This window comes from Candida metapsilosis (assembly GCF_017655625.1).
Source record: "Candida metapsilosis strain BP57 chromosome Unknown scaffold7, whole genome shotgun sequence".
Classification (NCBI taxonomy): Eukaryota; Fungi; Ascomycota; class Pichiomycetes; order Serinales; family Debaryomycetaceae; genus Lodderomyces; species Lodderomyces metapsilosis.
The window spans coordinates 1,276,696-1,296,364 of record NW_027138165.1 but is presented as its reverse complement, the minus strand read 5'-3'; the positions used below and the strand labels follow the sequence as shown (position 1 = coordinate 1,296,364).

The 19,669-nt window shown below is 39.0% G+C and overlaps 8 protein-coding genes and 1 pseudogene across 9 annotated transcripts; 2 read left to right on the top strand and 7 right to left on the bottom strand. All coding sequences in view use genetic code 12, as the record gives it.

The window, feature by feature from the left end:
* Positions 1-100: 100 nt before the first annotated feature.
* GIN1 (chromatin-modulating protein) lies at positions 101-3,772 on the bottom strand (the record flags this gene model as incomplete). The annotated part of the gene is made up of 1 exon (XM_067694290.1): positions 101-3,772. One exon carries the CDS (start codon positions 3,770-3,772, stop codon positions 101-103), a length of 3,672 nt encoding a protein of 1,223 aa, XP_067546625.1.
* A 938-nt stretch (positions 3,773-4,710) lies between these two features.
* On the top strand, positions 4,711-5,868 carry SAM2 (methionine adenosyltransferase; the record flags this gene model as incomplete). Its single annotated transcript, XM_067694289.1, has 1 exon — positions 4,711-5,868. One exon carries the CDS (start codon positions 4,711-4,713, stop codon positions 5,866-5,868), a length of 1,158 nt encoding a protein of 385 aa, XP_067546624.1.
* Positions 5,869-6,126: 258 nt separating this feature from the next.
* On the bottom strand, positions 6,127-7,383 carry I9W82_005143 (uncharacterized protein; the record flags this gene model as incomplete). Its single annotated transcript, XM_067694288.1, has 1 exon — positions 6,127-7,383. One exon carries the CDS (start codon positions 7,381-7,383, stop codon positions 6,127-6,129), a length of 1,257 nt encoding a protein of 418 aa, XP_067546623.1.
* Positions 7,384-7,569: 186 nt separating this feature from the next.
* Positions 7,570-10,665, bottom strand: RIA1 (GTPase; the record flags this gene model as incomplete). Its single annotated transcript, XM_067694287.1, has 1 exon — positions 7,570-10,665. The coding sequence occupies one exon, from the start codon at positions 10,663-10,665 to the stop codon at positions 7,570-7,572; it is 3,096 nt and encodes a 1,031-aa protein (XP_067546622.1).
* A 211-nt stretch (positions 10,666-10,876) lies between these two features.
* On the bottom strand, positions 10,877-11,398 carry I9W82_005141 (annotated as a pseudogene). The gene is made up of 2 exons: positions 11,364-11,398; positions 10,877-11,045 (listed from the first exon to the last, which is right to left on the bottom strand). Coding segments are annotated over exons 1-2 (204 nt in total).
* A 425-nt stretch (positions 11,399-11,823) lies between these two features.
* ZCF23 (Zcf23p) lies at positions 11,824-13,590 on the bottom strand (the record flags this gene model as incomplete). Its single annotated transcript, XM_067694286.1, has 1 exon — positions 11,824-13,590. The coding sequence occupies one exon, from the start codon at positions 13,588-13,590 to the stop codon at positions 11,824-11,826; it is 1,767 nt and encodes a 588-aa protein (XP_067546621.1).
* A 716-nt stretch (positions 13,591-14,306) lies between these two features.
* YMC1 (organic acid transporter) lies at positions 14,307-15,209 on the top strand (the record flags this gene model as incomplete). Its single annotated transcript, XM_067694284.1, has 1 exon — positions 14,307-15,209. One exon carries the CDS (start codon positions 14,307-14,309, stop codon positions 15,207-15,209), a length of 903 nt encoding a protein of 300 aa, XP_067546620.1.
* A 23-nt stretch (positions 15,210-15,232) lies between these two features.
* Positions 15,233-16,873, bottom strand: I9W82_005138 (uncharacterized protein; the record flags this gene model as incomplete). Its single annotated transcript, XM_067694283.1, has 1 exon — positions 15,233-16,873. One exon carries the CDS (start codon positions 16,871-16,873, stop codon positions 15,233-15,235), a length of 1,641 nt encoding a protein of 546 aa, XP_067546619.1.
* Positions 16,874-16,978: 105 nt separating this feature from the next.
* SOG2 (Sog2p) lies at positions 16,979-19,462 on the bottom strand (the record flags this gene model as incomplete). Its single annotated transcript, XM_067694282.1, has 1 exon — positions 16,979-19,462. The coding sequence occupies one exon, from the start codon at positions 19,460-19,462 to the stop codon at positions 16,979-16,981; it is 2,484 nt and encodes an 827-aa protein (XP_067546618.1).
* Positions 19,463-19,669: the final 207 nt, after the last annotated feature.

The following is a 19,669-nucleotide window of genomic DNA, read 5'->3' as shown; positions in this document are numbered from 1 at the left end:
CATCAACACGTTAGAATTTACGTTTCATTCATCTACGCGTCGTTTATATTTCATTAGTTTTCTATTTTTACATTTCTTTATGCATTTTATACACATCATTCTATAGAAAATCAGAACTGGAAAATAACTTCAGCGAAGTAGACTTGTCACCACCACCGCTGCCATTCATCGACTTTGACTTGTGCAAACTATGCAAACTTTGTTCAATTTGACGCTCTTTTAAACTCTTTACCGATTGATTGCGCTTCTGCTGTTGCTGCAATTTCGATGACATATAAGTGATTGAAGCTTTAGAACCGGAAACAACCTTGTATTGTTTACTCACTGTGACTCCAGAGAATTGCTGCTTACCTTGTTTGTTGAATGTGATCCCTTTTTGTTCTTGGAAGGATTTGAATGATTTGGTAATTGATGGTCTTTTGAATATGGGCATAAACTCATCCTCGTCATCATCATCTCCGTTGTCAACGACATCAAGGTTAAGTTGGTCGTCGTCGTCGTCGTCTTTGTCATCATCTTTATCGGTATCTCCACCATCCTGCTTGTTCTCGTCAACATCAGTAGGCGTATCTTGATCCAATTTCCTCTTTTTAGTCAGTTTACGATGATCGATATTTGATACTTGTCGGTTAGGTTGAAGTATACTTTTTGATTTCAAAGCATTGATATCATCAATACTATCATCTTCGTCATCAGATATACCATGTTGCAATTTGGATAATCTTTGTATACGATTATATCCCCTATCTCCATCATCATCATCATCATAGACAGACTGATACAAGAATGATAATTTATTATGAACAAATGATTCTTCAATTTTAATTGTATGTTTCAATGGTGCTTCTTTTTCGAATGAATCTGCATCTTCATCTTCATTATTATTCTCAACCACATTTTCAACTGGTGTTTGTTCTTTACTCTTGGCATCACTAGCATTTCCTCCAACGAATGGATTACCACTGAGAGCCTCAACATCACTATCGCTATCAATCACAATAACCTCATGCTTATCCTGAATAGTATCAAAAAATGCTTTTGATTTCTCATCTTTACTCAATGCCTGTAACTTCTTGTTCTGCAACAATCTTTGTTGCTGCTCAAGCAACTTTTGTTTCCTATAAGCAGCCAACAATTGATCTTCCTCATCACTCAATTCAATATCCAACCCATGATTATTTGCACCAACACGTTTAATCAATTTATGATTCTTGATATCATCCAATAACTTCTCCAACTCTTGTTGATCTTTAATTTGATAATCTTTCATAAACTTCTTTCGAATTTCATCATTCTGTAAATCAATATTTAAATTGTTATCAATCATTCGTTCATCTTCTGAATTGGCAACATCGGAAACTTCCCCATCAAGTCCACCTAATCCCTTCCACTCATCTTCAGATTCTTCTGCTTCTCTGTCAAACATTGTCTTGGCTCCACTCTTCTCCAATTCTTTACGACGTTTACGAGCTTGTAATTCCTGTCTACGGATCTTTTGTTCAAATTCCTTGATTTTTTGTTGAATGACCGCTGGGTCATCATCTTCATCTGCATCGTCTGCCTCATCAGGTTGCTCCTGTGTTGGCTCCTCCTTGATCTGCAACATCTTATTACGCAATGCTTTACGACCCTTGTTGACACGTGCTGGTGTTATCAAATCATCGTCGTCATCTTCATCTTCTTCAATAATCGTATGTTCTCTCATATCTGCTTGTGTAGCATCTCCTTTCTCAATGACTTGAGTTTCAAGGTCACCCAAGATTGAGTTGTCAACTTGGGTTGGTTGATCAGCTTGAGTATGCGATTGTGATTGAGTTTGAGTAAGATCTTTAAACAGCGGCAAATTAGGTTCACGTTTAACATGCACATCTCCTTGTGTGGATACAAATGATTCATCTTGCTCTCTAGGTTGTAAATTCTGAAACAATTCATGACTATCATCATCATGGGTAACGAGATGTTCTTCAGCTTCATCATCATCAAAAGAAGGGTTGATTTCCCCCTCCTCTTCCTTGATCTCCTCCTCTTCCTCCTCCTCCTCCTCTTCTCTTGCTCCATAGGCTCCCTCTTGAGCATCCGAGTTGTAGTCACTATCAGGAACAGCAGAACCATCATCGCTATCAGGCACATCATCATTATTTCCATCATCTTCACTTTCCACCATCTTCATGCCCAATTTCTTACCCAACAATGCTAACTTCGCCCTCTCTTGTAATTTTTCCTTCTTTCTAATTTTCCTCACCCTTTCCATTTCTCTTTCCAATAAGGATGACATTGACTCTTCATCCTTCTCAAGCTCTTCCATCAAAGCGTGCTCTGGATCATTCATCTTGTGAATCTTTAACTGATCAATATTTCTCTTCCGTAATTGTTTGAAAAAGTTACTTTGCTGCTTGTGCTTGTCCGTATCCTTAGCATTACGTTTAGAATTTTGGTACTTTTTCTTTGCAAATCGTTGTCTGATTAAAAACTTTTGTTCTTTGGTAAGTTCTGGAATGACGTCCAATTCCTTGGCATGGTTGGAAAATCGGGGTTTATGTTGAGTTCTCAATGGTGATGAGGACTGCCCAATTTCGATATCCGAATCCGAATCCAAATTGATAACAGGTTCTTTTCCGTCATTCTCATTAGAAGGAGAACTAGGCAAGTTTTGCTTCAACCTTTGAGCATATACTTCTAATGGATTCGATGGCTGTGTTGGTTTGGAAGGCACTTGAAACAAATCAAAGACATGGTCCTTAACTGGTGAAGTGGTAGGGCTTGATCTCAACACTTCATCCATAGTAGGCGAAGATGGCTTTTCAACACGTGTAGTCTTTTTCACTGAACCAAACATTTCTTCATCTTCATCTTCATCCTCGGAGAATAAATCCAAAAACTTTTCCTTCGTAAACACTTGTTTCCGTTCAAAGTCAGGCCTTATATCGATGTGACGCTTTTGTATATTGATAAACTCTTGAGCCTTTTCCAACTCCTTCGTGGATAAACCGTCACTCTTCATATGTGATGAAACAACAGTGTCATTGGCTTCATGGTTGAGCTCATCCTCTTCATCGGTTAAAGAGCCTTTAGTTATATCTTGTTCCAATAACTCACGCTCATTCTGAAGTCGTGCTTGCTTCTTTTCCTCAGCTAGCTGGGCTATCTGGCGTTGTCTCTCTTCGGCTGTCATTGGCTCTTCTTCTTCTTCTTCTTCAGACTCAACAAACAAACTCTGTAAATCATTTCTTTGAATCACTTGAGTAGCATCTGTAGCTGGGGCTGACTCAAACTCCGTATTTACATTTTCAACCACCTGTGTGGGTTTAAGAGCCGAGCTTTTCTTGATAACTTGTGTAGGTTCTAACTCTCTTTGAAGTACTTGTGTGGGATGAAGATTTTTTTTCCCTAAATTCTTTGTATCAGTGACTTGGGTCGACTGGTTATACTCACTCTCATCCACGTCCAATTGAGGAAGATGTTGAAATTGAGTAGCCAGAGGCTCCTCCTCCTGTGTGGAAGAATCACGCAGGTCAATCTTTTGAGTGTCATCCAAATGGGATTGTTCCTGATTACCACCAAATAACCTGCTCCTCACTTTGTCTAATATGCTGAAGTTTGGTCCATCACTCTTGTTATTTACCACCTTGTTCATAAAATCATCACTAAGGCCAAAACCAAGCATCGAAGATGTGTTGGTTGCCTGTTCAGATGCATGTTCGACGTCCATTTGAGTATTACTCGTGTCACCCACTTGTTTAGATAAGTTGTCCATATCCTCATCCATCAGCATCCTTTGTCAATATATCTGGGCTTGGTTTTCTGATGAAAGGTCTTTGCAACAATTGCTGGTATCAAAATTTTGCAACGCGATCAATTCCAAACACCAATTCGCACCTTTTGTTTTGTTTTTTTATTTTTCGCGTTTGTTTATATGTCGTAGAATTGAGTGTCGAGAAATTGACTGTTGCGACATAGTCAACCAGCTGAAAAATTTTAGAAAACTTGTCGTAGAGAAAAAAGGGTTCATTTGAATTGATTTCAATAGAAAATTGTAAAGAGGCCGATGTTTATTCTCTCTGGGGCTTTCGCAACACGTGCCACGTTTCTGGGTATCTCATTTGGTAAACGTGGTGATAATTTAGCTCATTTTTGTACGACCTCGTATAGACAAAGAACTTGACTGCACGTTTGTGACTCTGTTCCTACACTTTCACATGTGAAAGTCACGAGTTCTTATACCATCATACTAAATAAAAAAAAAAAAACACAATGCGGGTCCAAAGTGCATCCATACATCAATAATATTTACAGCAATTCGATATTGGCCCACGAGTCCCATAATTAATATCAATTGAGTTGGCAAAAAGGATGCTTTAGTTGAAGCTCAATGATAAATTATTGAAGTGTCAATACTCCTCTACATATGACGCGTTATTTAGCTTTTCCATTTTTGTCTTGATTTTGGTAAAACGTGTCAAAATGTCCCATGAGAGTGTGGCTCATCGAAATTTGATGTCCAACGTATAAACGAGAAGCATAAAAATTTCTATTTCTATTTTTTTGTTGAAATTTTTTTTTTTTTATTTTTTTTTTTTCTTCCATCGAAAGGTTTAAATTCAAACAAATTTCCCAATAGGAACCATTTTCTTTTTCCCACTTCTTCTTTTTTTTTTTTTTCACATTGAAATCCTCTTTCAATTACATTCATTCATAACTTTTCTTATAAAAATGTCTACCTCAGGAGAAAGATTTCTTTTCACTTCAGAATCAGTTGGTGAAGGTCACCCAGATAAGATTTGTGATCAAGTTTCTGATGCTATTTTGGATGCTTGTTTAACTGCTGATCCATTGTCCAAGGTTGCTTGTGAAACTGCTGCCAAGACTGGTATGATTATGGTTTTTGGTGAAATTACCACCAAGGCTACTTTGGATTACCAAAAAATCATTAGAGAAACTATCAAGCACATTGGATACGATCACTCAGAAAAGGGATTTGACTACAATACTTGTAATGTCTTGGTTGCTATTGAACAACAATCACCAGATATCGCTCAAGGTTTGCATTACGAGGAAGCTTTGGAACAATTGGGTGCTGGTGATCAAGGTATTATGTTTGGTTACGCCACTGATGAAACCGACGAAAAATTACCATTGACAATCTTGTTGGCTCATAAATTGAATGCTGAATTGGCTTCTGCCAGAAGATCAGGTGCTTTACCTTGGTTGAGACCAGATACCAAGACTCAAGTCACTGTCGAATACGAAAAAGATGGTGGTGCCGTTATCCCAAAGAGAGTCGACACTGTTGTCATCTCCACTCAACATTCTGATGACATCTCAACCGAAGACTTGAGAAGTGAAATTCAAGAACACATCATTAAGAAGGTTATTCCAAGCCACTTGTTGGACGACAAGACTATCTACCATATTCAACCATCAGGTAGATTCGTCATTGGTGGTCCACAAGGTGACGCTGGTTTGACCGGTAGAAAGATTATTGTTGACACTTATGGTGGATGGGGAGCTCACGGTGGTGGTGCTTTCTCTGGTAAAGATTTCTCCAAGGTTGACAGATCTGCTGCTTACGCCGCTAGATGGGTCGCCAAGTCATTGGTTAATTCCAAGTTGGCAAGAAGAGCCTTGGTTCAATTTTCATACGCCATCGGTGTTGCTGAACCATTGTCAATATACGTTGACACTTATGGAACTTCCAAATACTCATCTGACGAATTGGTTGAAATCATCAAAAAGAACTTTGATTTGAGACCAGGTGTCATTGTTAAAGAGTTGGATTTGGCTAGACCAATCTACTTCAAAACTGCATCATATGGTCATTTCACTAACCAAGAAAATCCATGGGAACAACCAAAAAAATTGAAATTTTAATTGTAAATGACGACCTTTAATTTTCAACACGATTTTTTAATTCACTTCAACAGTATTTTATAGACTTTTTATATAAATTTGGATATAAACATTTTTTTTTTAAAAAAAAAAGCACCGCCTCATGTGGAGAGTAGAAATTAGAATCAGCTGTAGTTTGCATTCTGCTCAAAGTATTTGCATGAAATTTGGCACAAAATTTGGGGAAATGATTATTGTAGAATATTCAAGTGACGTAATTATTTAGCTATGCATCTATATTTACTTAGTCTTTTTAGCAACGAGATATCGTGGCTCCATGCCAAACACAGATTCGTATTGACATAATAAGCAGCATTTATCGTTAGGTATCAATCCATAAAAGTTTCGTGGAGTGGTGGAATCACGATCACGTAATCGCAATTTTTCCAATTTCCGTTGTGACTCCTCCTTAACGAAGCTCTTTAGATCATCAAGAGGGTCAGTGATTTCTCGTTTGAGCCTCCTTTTCACTTTTGTTTTGCGATGCAATGACTTCGACGGACTAGATATAGGTGGAATCAAAACACTTCGATTGTTCGCTGTATACAAATTTGGCTGTGATTCGTCTGCTTCATCCATAATCGCATTGAACTCATCTTGGAACCCCTTCATCTTATCTGCATACTTCATCAGCTGTAGTTTTTCTTCGATATTATTGCCTGTAGGAAGAAGTCTCCCGTTGCTATCATACTCAAATGTGAACTCACAAGAAGGCCCATCGTCGTTCTCATCGTCATTATGTCGCGAACTGATACCTTTTGAAGATAGACGAGATGATGTATGCCCTTCATCGAAAATAGGGCAGTCACAATCTTCTGCTCCATGGACTTCACATTCAGGTATGGGACTAAACTCTATTTCAATAGAGGTGTGATTAAGATCACCATTGGAGTCCATATTGTTTGCGAGATTTCCAAAATCATCACGAAGTCGAATACCAGGATCAAACAAATTACCTTTAGGCAAAACACCCCCTTCTTTTTGCTTGATTGCCTGTGTGATCTTATTTCGTATAAAATCAATTTCGGTATTGTTTAACAAGGATTCAGGTGGACAGATGATCCTTCTTTTTGGAAGCTTGATTGGTCTTGGCGCCGTATCACTCTGCAGCGTTGCTAAATTAAGGGGGTCATGCACCCCACCACTACTTATCTCTTTAACTCTTTCTCCTGCCTGAACCGATGCTGACTCTAGGGCTTCTAGCAAGTTGTAATTGAAAATAGGATTCAGTTGAGTATTGGCGTCATCTTCAGATGGAAATGGTGAGAAGTTTTCCTCATCTTCAAACTGCTTGGCCATAGCTTGCAGCCAGCTTTCATAATTTTTCGAAATCAAATCAAATAACTGAGCCGGGTTTGGTTTTGAGAGGGGGTTGATATTTGTTGTAGGCGTAATCATTCTTGGTGGTGCTTTAGTTTTAGTTTCTGATGGCTGCCTTTTCTTGTCTATTGGTGTTTCCGACTCTAGCTTACCCGTATTTTGATTCAGAGGGGACATTGTAGTTGTTGGTAAATAGTTTTACTATATCTCATTCATGAATACAAGATGTATGATAATATCAAGGTTATTTGAGTGAACTGTGGATTCTAGTAGAATTGTTATGCGTGAAGTCTTTACAAAAGATGTGTTTTCATTAATTTTTTTTTCTCATTTGCAACACCTTTACACAATCTATAAAAAACACTAATCCTTCTTCAACGTCCTTTGCTTTTCTGCATTTTTAACCACTTTCTCATCAATAAACAAACCTTTTCTTCTTCTGATGTTATTCATGTATCTCCTTGCAACGTTTTCCCTTTCTGCAAATTCACCCAACTCCTCTAATTCCTCTTCTGTATGGGGAACCCAAAATGGATCAATATCGAGGACATCGAAACCATCAAAGACAAGTTGCGGACTTGCAGCACCTGATGTCTTCTTTCTAATATCCTCACTAAATCCAAATGCTTGAATGACGGGAATCCTTGCAACCACAGTGAAAAATGGTGTTCCTTCCTTCATTTCTTCTGAGATGATTGAACCCTCACGCTTTTGCACAACAGCATAAACTTTTCCCAACACTTCAGCAGCTGCTTGAATCTCACAAGTGTACATCGCAAGGAGCAAACGTGGCGACTTGAGAAGGAATTGCTTATGAATTAATGCCTTGGTTTGGTTAATAATCTTACCACGATTGATCAAAACCTTGTCTTCGTCAATGTCATTGACCGTGGCACTCTTTAGAATGATTATTACACCTTGCATTGGCTCAGCCGCTAATGGGCCCTCATTAAGTGCTAATTGAGCACCATTTAGGATATTGTTTTCAAATTGGAATGGCTCTTCTGGTTGACTAGCTGCAAATAAGTGCTTAAGCTTTTCTGTTTTATCTAAAAGAATGTTTGGACCAATTCGTTTAGGACCAAAAGCTACTATGTGATCAACAAATGCCTTGGCATTTTCAAAACCGAAAAACGACTTCTCTTGTTCAACAATCAAAGCCAACTTCTCGGCAAGCAATGTCTTTACTTCCAGACTACTACCCTTGTTCCGAGCTATCTCATTTAGCAACCCCTCATGATCGATCAAAAACTTGGTTAATTCAGTTGGCAAGGGGCAAACTTCAAGATCGAGACTTACAATATCGTTTTCGTCACTGTCCTCTTCTTCTTCGTCCTCCGTCGCCCTCTCCTTGTTTACCTCATTATCAGCTAACGACTCCCTAAACGGAATGACAGGCTCTTTCACCGACACTTCACATCCCTTAGCAAACCTCTCTTCCAAATCTTTCAAACACCTCTCCAAATGAAGTTCTCCCGAAACACAGACAATTAATTCTCCCGACTCATCGTCAATATACCACTCCAAAACAGGATCAGCTTTAGCTAGCAAATCTAGTCCATGTTCCAATTTTGCCAATTTCGTAGGATTTGTTGGCTCAACGGCAATTTTCATAATTGGTTTGTTATGGATCAAGATTGATGTAGAAGCAAAGTTAATATAAGGTTTATCTTCCGGTATGTGTGAGCAAATGGTTGCATTCTTGAGAACAACGTTGTCTAGCCCAACCACTCCAACAATATTACCAGCAGGAACTTTTTCCATTCTAACCAATTCTCTTCCCATAATCAAAAACAAGTCCTTTACTTCCACACCATCTACAATTTGATTAACATTCTTTTCGTGATCTCTTGGTAGCGAGGGATCGTATTTAGGACCAATAACCGTCAATTTCTGCCCTTTAGATAAGGTACCAGAATAAACACGAGTGAAACCAACAAGAGTTTCCTCATTACTCTCTTCTTCCTCCACCTCTTGTTCAAAATCTTCTTCTTCGAACTCCCACTCAAAGGGGTCCTTTTTCGGTTTTATTGTGTACTCATCATTGGCTCTACTATCTTGAGCAGCAGCAGCGGCCTCTGAAGCTTTTTTGGCCAACTCCCTTGCAATCCTAGTCCTTTCCCTCAATTCTTCGGCAGATACGTCGGCACCCACTTCTACATCCTTCGGTAGCTCCGCATTTGGTACTGAAATCAACTTTGACACATATGCCATGGTATGCGTGTCCGCATGTGTGCTATCACACTCATGCATGGCATTCACAAGACTAGGATCAACGAGTTTGCTTTTGTCCAGTTCCGCTTCAACTGCACTATAAACAGTTTCGTCTAAAATTTTGTCTATCCTTTCCAGTTGGGCTTCCACAGGGCTTGGTAAATTATCTATCACCGTTCCCAACACAGCATGACTCAATGGTATCCACTGTGACATTATTTGATTAAGCAAATTCTTCCAATCCTTCGACCTCAAATCACGTGGGGAAATCTTGGCTCCTAGCTTTTCAATAATTTTCTCCAATTTCTCCTGATTTCTCTCAATCAAGGAGTTTTCATACACAGCCCAGATCTGATCCAATATCAATGACACAAACAACGGCTTTTGATTCCCGTTCTTGAGCTTTTTACCAGAAGCAATCTTTTTGTTTTTCATGTCTAAATAGAAATCTCCCCAAAGAGTCTTTGCCAATGCATTTTGAGAGAAGCCCAATTTCTTCAGATAAATTTCTGCAAATGTCTTGACAGTAAATGCCCATCCATCAATGGCAGACGCAAACACAACATTGTTCTTTTCAGGCACAAAGTACAAGTTTTCGTCATCCTTTTCAACAAATTCTCCAATTGCACCTGCCTCTCGCCAATTCATGTCATCTTCAAGCCTGTCCCCGGCATAAAAGGATCCAATTACAGAATTGACTTGTTCTATAACTCTTGATATGTGTTGATATGCTTCTAGAGGACTAAGCTTCCACTCAGTAATCAACCTATCCAATTTGTTGATAACCAAGATTGGCCTCAACTTATCAATCCAGCACTGACGTAATACATTGACTGTTTGAGAGCAGACACCTTCAACCGCATCCACTAAAACTATAGCTCCATCACATAATCTTGATGACGTGCTGACTTCAGATGAGAAATCAATATGACCTGGTGAATCAATCAAGTTAATTAAATGCTCTTTGACATCAATTTTCTCCTCATCACCTTTCTGCCTTCTCATTATTCTAAAATATAATGAGATCGCAGACGCTTCCATAGTTATCCCCCTGAGTTGCTCATCTTCTCTGGAGTCCAAGTATCGTATCTTTCCTGCCATACGTTGCGAGATGATCCCATTTGTTGCCAACAAGGAATCACTGAGGGACGTCTTACCATGATCGACATGGGCAAGGATACATATATTTCTGATACAAGATGCGTCCAGCTGTAACTTGCTAATTGTCTCTTGAGATATCTTCATTGCTGGGTGAATGCTGAGTCAGAGTGAAAAAAAAAAGAGAGAAGAGTAGAAAAACAAATAAACGCCGCCGCTGCTCAGAACAAAGCGCAAAGTTTACAGAAAAAATGGTAGCACATACAGTTAAAAATGTATATTATTAAATAAAAGGTGTGTGATTATATAAATCGAAATGAAAAGACCAGCAAAACAGTTCCAGAGTGTGTCCTATAATCTATTTAGCATCAAGATTACCATCATATTGTGGGTGTCTCATTGGATGTACTTTAGCGAATTCAGGATCTGACTCGACGTAAATCTTCCTTAATGAGGAGTTTTGGAAGTAGTATTTAGCCATGTAGATGGACCAGACACCGTAACATGCACCTCCGACCATTAAAGCTCTGAGTGGGGTAATAGCAAAAGCAGCCATGATTATATTAATGTAGTTTGAATAGTTAATATGTTTGGTGAGAAAAGAATGAAAAGGAATTGAAAAAGAATACCATTTGGACCGGTATTTATAGTAAAATCTTTCCCTACTTTTATCATGTGGATGCAAATCACTTATAGCCTGTTTTAGAAAAAAAAATCACCTTATGACATGACTGCGAAAACATAAAATCTGTTTATAGTTTTAGATTTGTACACAAAGATACAAAAGGGGACAAAAAAGAAAAAAAAATTTAGAGTTCAGCCAAGCGACTCCGAGAGAGAGTCACCATATTTGCATAGTTTGATTGACTGGCACATGCATCGATGCAATCACCTCCACTAAGTGAGTAAATTCTACTCTACAACTCCACACATTCCTCTTCCGACTCCACTGAACTGCTTCTAATCTGCAGGGATAATACTTGGGTGTTTGTTCGCGCAATTCCGGAACTAAAACTGAAGAAAAAAAAAAAAAAAAATCACCTTACTTTTTTCTCCGCGCATGATTTTTTAATACACAAACAAAGGTGAGATGTAACCTGATATTTTTACCTCCACAAACTTTCCAGTGTGGAGGGCGTTACTTTCCTTCAATCATGCCATTGACGCACGTCCCCAACCCGAGAACACACGGATTTTCCTTCTGTCTGGTATTTCTATATAATAGAAAAACAATGTCTTTTTCGGAACAATATTTACGATGCTATAAACAGTCCATTTTGTGCTAAGTTCTCTCTGCTTTCTCTCTTAGTACATTCGTACACCATCTCCAGCTGGTAAAATTGGTAGAAACTGACCAATTATTAGCATGGGGATATCAAACAAATCTCTTTTGACTGTCCAAACTGAGCAGAACTCAATGTAGTTCCTGGTACCAACATTATTTTGCATTTGAAAATCAGTGTCAACATTAGCCACAAGTGGTTCATTCTTTGTGAGCTTTATTTTAGTACTAATACTTGAATGCAAGTTACCCACTGCCACTGACTTGAATAGTTTAAAATATTTGACAACCGACTCGTCGTCGTACATCATTTCCATAATGAATGTACGCTTTGATAAAATGTCCAGTAATTTGTAGCCTAGCAAACTTAGTAAATCATCAGTTATACTCACAATTTCTCCAGTCCGACGCCATATAATTGTGGGTGATGAGTTCAATTGGCTCAATTTTTCGTAATCTATTAAGCACCTTTGAAAACTCATTTCTAAAAGAAGTAGGTCTTGTGGTTTCAACAATGACTTGTGCGCACTGATAAAAGTAGGTCTGTAACTTGCAATCAATTTCAAAATGATTAACAAGTTCTGTCTCTTGCGTTGCTTCTCTTCAAGATCTAAACCATGACCCAGAAATCTGGTCTTGAGAAAATTGGTAAGTGCATGGTAGGAATTGGGGTATTCAAAGTTTATCACATCCTTGTCATAAATATCTGACACAGTCTTGTATATTTTGTGCGTTGCTAATGGAGGCACATAATCTGAGCGGTATTTGGTTTTAAAATTGACAATTGGGTTTGAGTTAGCATTAGGAGTCTGTTTGCTGGTGTTTCCTCTAGAACTGACATTATTATCTAAAAGGTTATCAGTTTGATGGGCCATGTTGTTTAAATTATCTAAACTCATTGACGAATCTGTCGGATACCCCAAAGAGATAAATGGACGCGAGTCCCGCAACTTCTGCACGACTCTCTTTTTGGATTCGTTGATATTATCAAAGTCGACATTTTGGATGAAAGCCGGTGTAGTTCCATTCGTATATTCCGAAGCACTCGTATTTGAAGGGGTAGGCGACACCGGCTTTGAATTCAAAAGAATGTCCCCTAGCATGAGATACTCTTCATTTAGATAGTTTGAACTAAATTGAAGATTTCTGTGACTTGATGGTACAGGTTCAGAAGCATCTGATATTTCTGAAATAGGCTGTATCGATGCTTGACTTAGATTATCAATTTCGTAATGGTCCGTTAATAGTTTATTTAAAACATCAGTGGTAGTATTTAACATAGTGTTTGTGTGAAATAAAGCATCTGTATCCAAGTGGTTTGCTTCATTGAGGTCCATAGATTCATTACCAAAGTCTTCTGTAGCATTGTGTTGTACATCAAACGGAGGTGCATCTAATATTTCTTTAATTTGTGTAGCACTTGACTCTTGTGTCAAGGGTTGCTCCATCGGTAGTGGTGGTTGAATCTCGGCTCCGTTTCCTTTAACCAAGCTTTGCTGCAATGTAGGACTGCCATTAGATACCGGTGTCGGCGACGCATTGAAAGAGCTACTTTGAGTTGACTGTCCAGAAGACGGGAGATACTTCCTTGTTGATGACTTGGTCGACCCTGTCAAGTACTTTACTCTCTTTCGAACAATATCGTGGCATTCTGATGCTATATTTCGTTTGATGCAATTTTTACAAGGTCGTTCATTTGAGCATTGTAAATGTTTCTGATGACAAAAGGTGCATGCTCTTATTGCTGGTTTGCGATTTTGCTTCTCCTGTGGGGTCAATTTCTTAGTCATTTCTTAGTTGTCGACACTAATATATTCATTCGGGGGTATTCAGATGATGTGATACCTAAGGACCATGTGATGACTTGTTGAACAATCTTGCAATGTGAAGTGCTTCTTTCTTACCCTCTGCCTTGCAAATCGAAGCTTCCAGTTTTAAATCATTCAATTTGGACTCCGGGATTTTAGTTGCAAGCAAAAAAAAAAAAAAAAAAAAAAAAAAAAAAAAAAAAAAAAAAAAGACGAACCACACACAAACTGGCAAAGAGACGGGGTATACTGGGGAAAGAATCCTCTTTCTCATCTGATATTACAGCACCTCATACTTACGCTGTCACTCGGACCTGTGTGGATTGCTACCAATCTCACTTTTTAGGACTTGAAAAACACACGTGCGCTAGCCTTCAAAAATCTGTCTCCTAAAAGTTAAGGGGAGTGTCGCGCATCTGATTGAGTACCATACGGCTGGAATTCCCATATCAGTTAGGGAATACTTTGCCATTTATATTATCGCAGTTGATGTCATTGAAAAAGCTTCTCCACTTGGGAAATTGACTCTGGTAATTTACTCCGGTTTCAAAAAGCGCATTGCAACAACATTGAAAAAGAAGACAAAAAAAAAAAAAATTTTTTTTTCTTTTGTCAAGCATATGCGGAGTCCAAGATAAGAAACTTTTCAATAACATTCGTTCTTTTACATACACCTCCAACCAGTTTATACGCAAACTATGCCTATCGAGATAGAGGAGCCTGACTTTGACAGCAATGTTCAAGTAGCTAAAGATTTGTTTGCAGGAACTATGGGAGGGATTGCCCAAGTTCTTGTTGGTCAGCCGTTTGACTGTGTCAAGGTTAGGTTGCAATCTGCACCAGAAGGAACATACAATGGAGCTTTAGATGTGATTAAGCAATTGGTTAAAAATGAAGGGTTTGTCGGGTTCTATAAAGGGACCTTGACCCCATTGGTCGGTGTGGGTGCTTGTGTTTCAGTGCAATTTTCAGTCAACGAATTCATGAAACGTTATTATGATCAAAACCTCAATGGGAAACCTCTTAGTTTGTTGCAATTTTTTAACTGTGGTGCGGTTGCAGGATTTGCAAATGGTTTTTTGACATCTCCAATTGAGCACATTCGTATCAGACTTCAAACTCAAACTACTGGTAAAGAAATGTTCCATGGTCCAATTGACTGTTTCAAAAAGCTTTACCAAATTGATGGATTGAGAGGAATTTATAAAGGTTTGGGGCCAACGTTGTTTAGGGAATCGGTTGGATTGGGTATTTATTTTGCTACTTATGAAGCATTGATTGCGGAAGATATAAAGAGACATCATATTTCGAGATCTGATATCGAGCCTTGGAAGTTGTGCTTATATGGTGGTTTAAGTGGGTACACTCTTTGGACATCTATATATCCTGTTGACATCATCAAGTCGAAAATGCAGACTGATTCCTTGACAGGAGCCAAATATAAGAACTCAATCTCAGTGGTGAAAGACATATTCCATAAACAGGGAATAAAAGGGTTTTACAAGGGTTTCCTACCAACTATACTAAGAGCAGCCCCAGCCAATGGTGCCACATTTGCTGTGTTTGAGATTACAATGAGACTTCTTGATGGGTCTTCTTAATGTGTCATGTTAATAGACCTATATTAATGCTTTCTAGAATTACATTCCCCTTCTGCTTGTTGGTACTCATTACCAGAATTGTAAATAGCCACACTTTCATTATTCAGGACCAAAACCTCTTCGTGACCTCCTTCAGAATAATCCTCGGGACGTATGACTTTTATAAATTCCATGAAATCCATCATGTATTCACTACTAAATTCGTAGTTGTCCGAACCAAGTAGCTCGACTTGCTCCCAATAGTGTTGTTCCATAGGACGTTTCTCGCTTGGAGTTGCTGACACCTGCAGCTCCAATTCTGGGTTTGCATTTTCCTTCTTCACCTTCTTTTCCCTCTCTCTTCGATTGAAATTCTTGTCAATCCTTAGATGGAAGCCAGGTATCAAATCGATAATGTACAAAAAGAATGCACTCATAATGAATACATAGGCGCTGGTGACAACAAGACCTAGTAGCTGTATCCCAAACTGTTTCCAATGACCTGCAACCCAACCACCTTTGGAGTCGTATAGTTTGTCCGCAAATATACCCGTTAACAATGAACCGACAATTCCTGCTACTCCATGTATAGCAAAAACGTCTAATGCATCATCAATCTTAAAGTAGTACTTTAGTCGTGTGGAAAAGTTGCTCAAAATGGCCCCAACTACTCCAAATACAATCGGTTTCCAAAAATCATTGTTTGATGAAATGTAGCCTCCTCCCGGCGTTACCACAACAAGCCCACTCACAATACCAGAAGTGATTGAGATCATGGAAATCTTTCGTTTCATGATTGGAGGAAATCTAGCTCCACTTGCAGAATCTCCTATTAATTTCTCTTCTTCAACGTTCAACACTTCTTGAGAAAATCCATAGTCCATAGCGACCCAAACAATAGCAGCAGAACTTGACGCTAGTAATGTACTAAACATTATTGGCAACGTATTATATGAAAATCGGTATTCACAACCAGCAACAAATGCAAGCCACCCACACAGAAGAAGGAATGTTCCAACCACTATATATCCCGTATTAGAATGACGATAATTGTAAAGAGCTTTGGGGTTTCTGGGGCCCAAAATGTAGGAATAAGCCAAACATGTGAATCCGCACACTATATGAATACAGTTCCCACCTGCAAAGTCCAACACATCCATCTTGTAGAGCCACCCATTCGGATTCCAAAACCAATACGTCACCGGGTTATATATTATCACTGACCATATAAAGACAAATAACATCATGGGCAAGACTCGTCCTCTCTCAGAGATACATCCAGGGAACGTAAATGCCGCACATATGAGCTTGAAAAGCAAGTTGAATAAAAAGTGATTCATCACTAAAACCTGTCCCCTTGAACTCGTATATGTTTGATTAATCGAGTGCTTGAGTTGACGTAGCACAGCGTAGTTCAAGTTGCCAATGTACAGATTAGATGCTTCAGAATAGCATAGCGAATAGCCCCAGATATACCAATCAAGAACAATCAAAGGAGATATCAAGATTGGGACTGCCAACATTGTGAATGCGGAACGTCTCTGAGTCAACCCTGAATAGAACAACGCAATGCCAATGAGGACTAAAGGTAGCAATGCTGTGCATAGTAGCAGGAATAATGAGTTGATACTGATGTGAAGATCTATGGGCTCCACTTCAACGGACACCATAGTGTGATATCTCATGCATGAAAGATAAGATTATGAGAGAATGACAATTTTTTTTTTTTTTTCTTTTGCATGGGCCGCAAACGGCGGAACAATTTTGTTTTGTATATTCATATTTACTGTCTATGTTTCTTCATGCTTACTCAAGATAAGCTTATCAAATGGATTCATTCCGTTTTTAGCAAACATTTGACCAGTTGACTGCGGAGGTGCTGTGAGAGGACCAGTAACTGGTGCCAACGTGTTAGTTGCCGCATCTTGTAGGTTAGCGGTTGATAAGTTTGGTGGTGCAGCGACAGGGTTTCGTACTGGTACAGGACCACTGGCATGTGAGGACGAAATGGATAGTGAGGGAGCGCGCGAAGATACCGCTGTCAATGAAGAGGGAGCTTGCGCACTGGCGGAAGCACTTTGTACTTGCTGACTTCCTGCGTCAGAAAGTAAAGTTTTGTAAGATGATATCTCCAACATATAGGTAACCTCTTTCGCGGTTTTTGTAAGGCTTGACATTGAAGCGCGTACATCATCCAATATAGGAATATCAACCACAATGCTTTTGACGGCTGCTAAAATCAGCACTATCGATTTTAAGAACTGGTTTGTATCTTCCGCAAATTGTTTCCTTGTCCCATAAGAAGGTTCATTTCTGATAGTGACGAGCTTGGTGTTGAGTCGTTTGGTGATTTCCAAGGAGGAGGCACAAACGTTACTGAGATCTTTGATTTTCGTGGCAACACCCGACAGCACAGACGAAGCATTGGCACTTGCGCCTTTATGAACGTCTTTATTCAATTCACTAAAAATCGTCTGAGCGTTAGATATTGCAGACTCCACAGTGACATACAATTTTTCATCAACTTCGGCAAATGAGGATCCAACATTTGTATTGATAGATAGCTTCAGCTTAAAATCGGAGATTCTGGGCTTTGTTAAAAACATATAAGCGTTTTTGAGTTCACTAAAGGAGCCAAATACAGACAAATACAACATTCGAATAAAGCAAACGTCTATCTTGCTAACAAACTTTGACAAGTTCTCCAGTAGCAATTCCATTATAGATCTGAATGAAGTGATACAAGCATTCAATGTTTGTGATATTTGCTCCGCATTGTCACCGTTTTCTTCCATTACCTCGAGATTTTCCACTAGGGAATCTATGTTGGCTTTTGTTGTGTACAACAACGATACCATTTTCATTGTAATCTTTTTATCTGTGCAAAACCCAGTAAACCTACGGATTGATGAGTGTAGTTCACTGAAGGAGAATAGTACTTTTCTGGATACTTTGACGATGTTTGGATTAATTTGTTTCCTTGACTGAATAGGACGTATTGGGGACCCATCTTCTGAAGCTGGCGTAGTGGCTGGGGTCGTCGACCTGGGAGTTGATACTGGTACAGTCCGAGGAGCGCGGTAGCTGGGGTCTAAAGTTTGGTGTGAAGTTGCTTGGTTGCTTGTTGGTGAGTCCATAACCTCTGATTCATCTACTGGTTGCTCTTGTAAAGTTGATAATCTCTTGAAATAGGCGTTCGACTTGTGTTCGGTGTCGACATTTTCATTCTTTTCTAATATTCTGTCTATTTCTTTCATTGAGTTTGATCTTGACCTCTGTGGGGGCTTTAAATGCAGATTAGGAGCTATTAAACCGTATTCATTAGACGGTGATGCCGATGTTGAGCTTGGAGCTGTGGAACTTGTCACTGATGACTGAGGATGTGGTGGGCTATTTATAACAAACTTGGTTTCTGCAGCAGAAGCCGAATGTGGCGCACCATCATGAATAAGGGGCCGGGGAACAAATTTCTGAGATATCGGTTGCTTTAGATCCTCTAAATTCTCTTCTGGCGTAGTCTCATCTATCTTATTTACAATGAAGCCCATCCTTTTGGAAGCTTTTGATGATTTTGGCTTGCTGATGTCACTTAAACTTTGAGACCTTTGCGCACTTGGTGGTGTAACTTGAGGCTCTGGAATGTCATCTGAATCCAATGTTTCATACCCGTCTTTTGACGCTTGAATTTTGGCATTAATCGCAACTCGGTTTGTTAATAAGTAGCCTTTTAACTGTCCAACCCAATCCATCTCAGCAGTTCGTGCTTGAAATGATCGTATTAAATCAAATGAAGGTATACGGAGAGGATTGTTTGAAACCTCTATTAAATTCAAGTGCTCCAACTCACCTAACACAGGCGCAAGGTACTTGAAGTTGTTATTCTTCAATGATAACACTTTTAACTTTTGCAAATGGATAATGGAATCTGGTAAATAAGAAAGTTCATTCGACGATAGATCGAGAATTTCAATCAGTTTGAGCGCTTGGAAAATGTTGTTAGAAATGTGTGAGATTTTGTTATGGTACAAGTCCAAATATTTCAACAGCTTCAGTACTTTCGTAATGTTATTCGGTATGTCTGAAATTTGGTTGTCTTGTAGTATCAACCTTTCAACGACTAGAGGGGGATCAAATGATTGTAAAAACTCATCTATAATGTCAATCAAAACGCGAGGTTTCACCAATGGTGACAACGCATTCAACTTGATGGTTTTCGCATGGACTATTGACTCCTGTTGATCTTTGAGAAGTGACAAGATTTGTGACCGACTCATATTGGAGTGCAGAAAAGCTGTTGATATTTTGTCAAGTTCTGTTCTGGGAGTGCCAGTGAAACGATTGGAGTGGCTAGAAAGTGACAAGGGGTGGAGCTATTCCCTAGATCAATAGTGAAGAAGTCAAATAGGTAGACGAAGGTAGATGTGTTAAAGATGCAATCGATGTGGTGAGAAAATTCAAAAGAGACAACAAAAGAGTGAAAC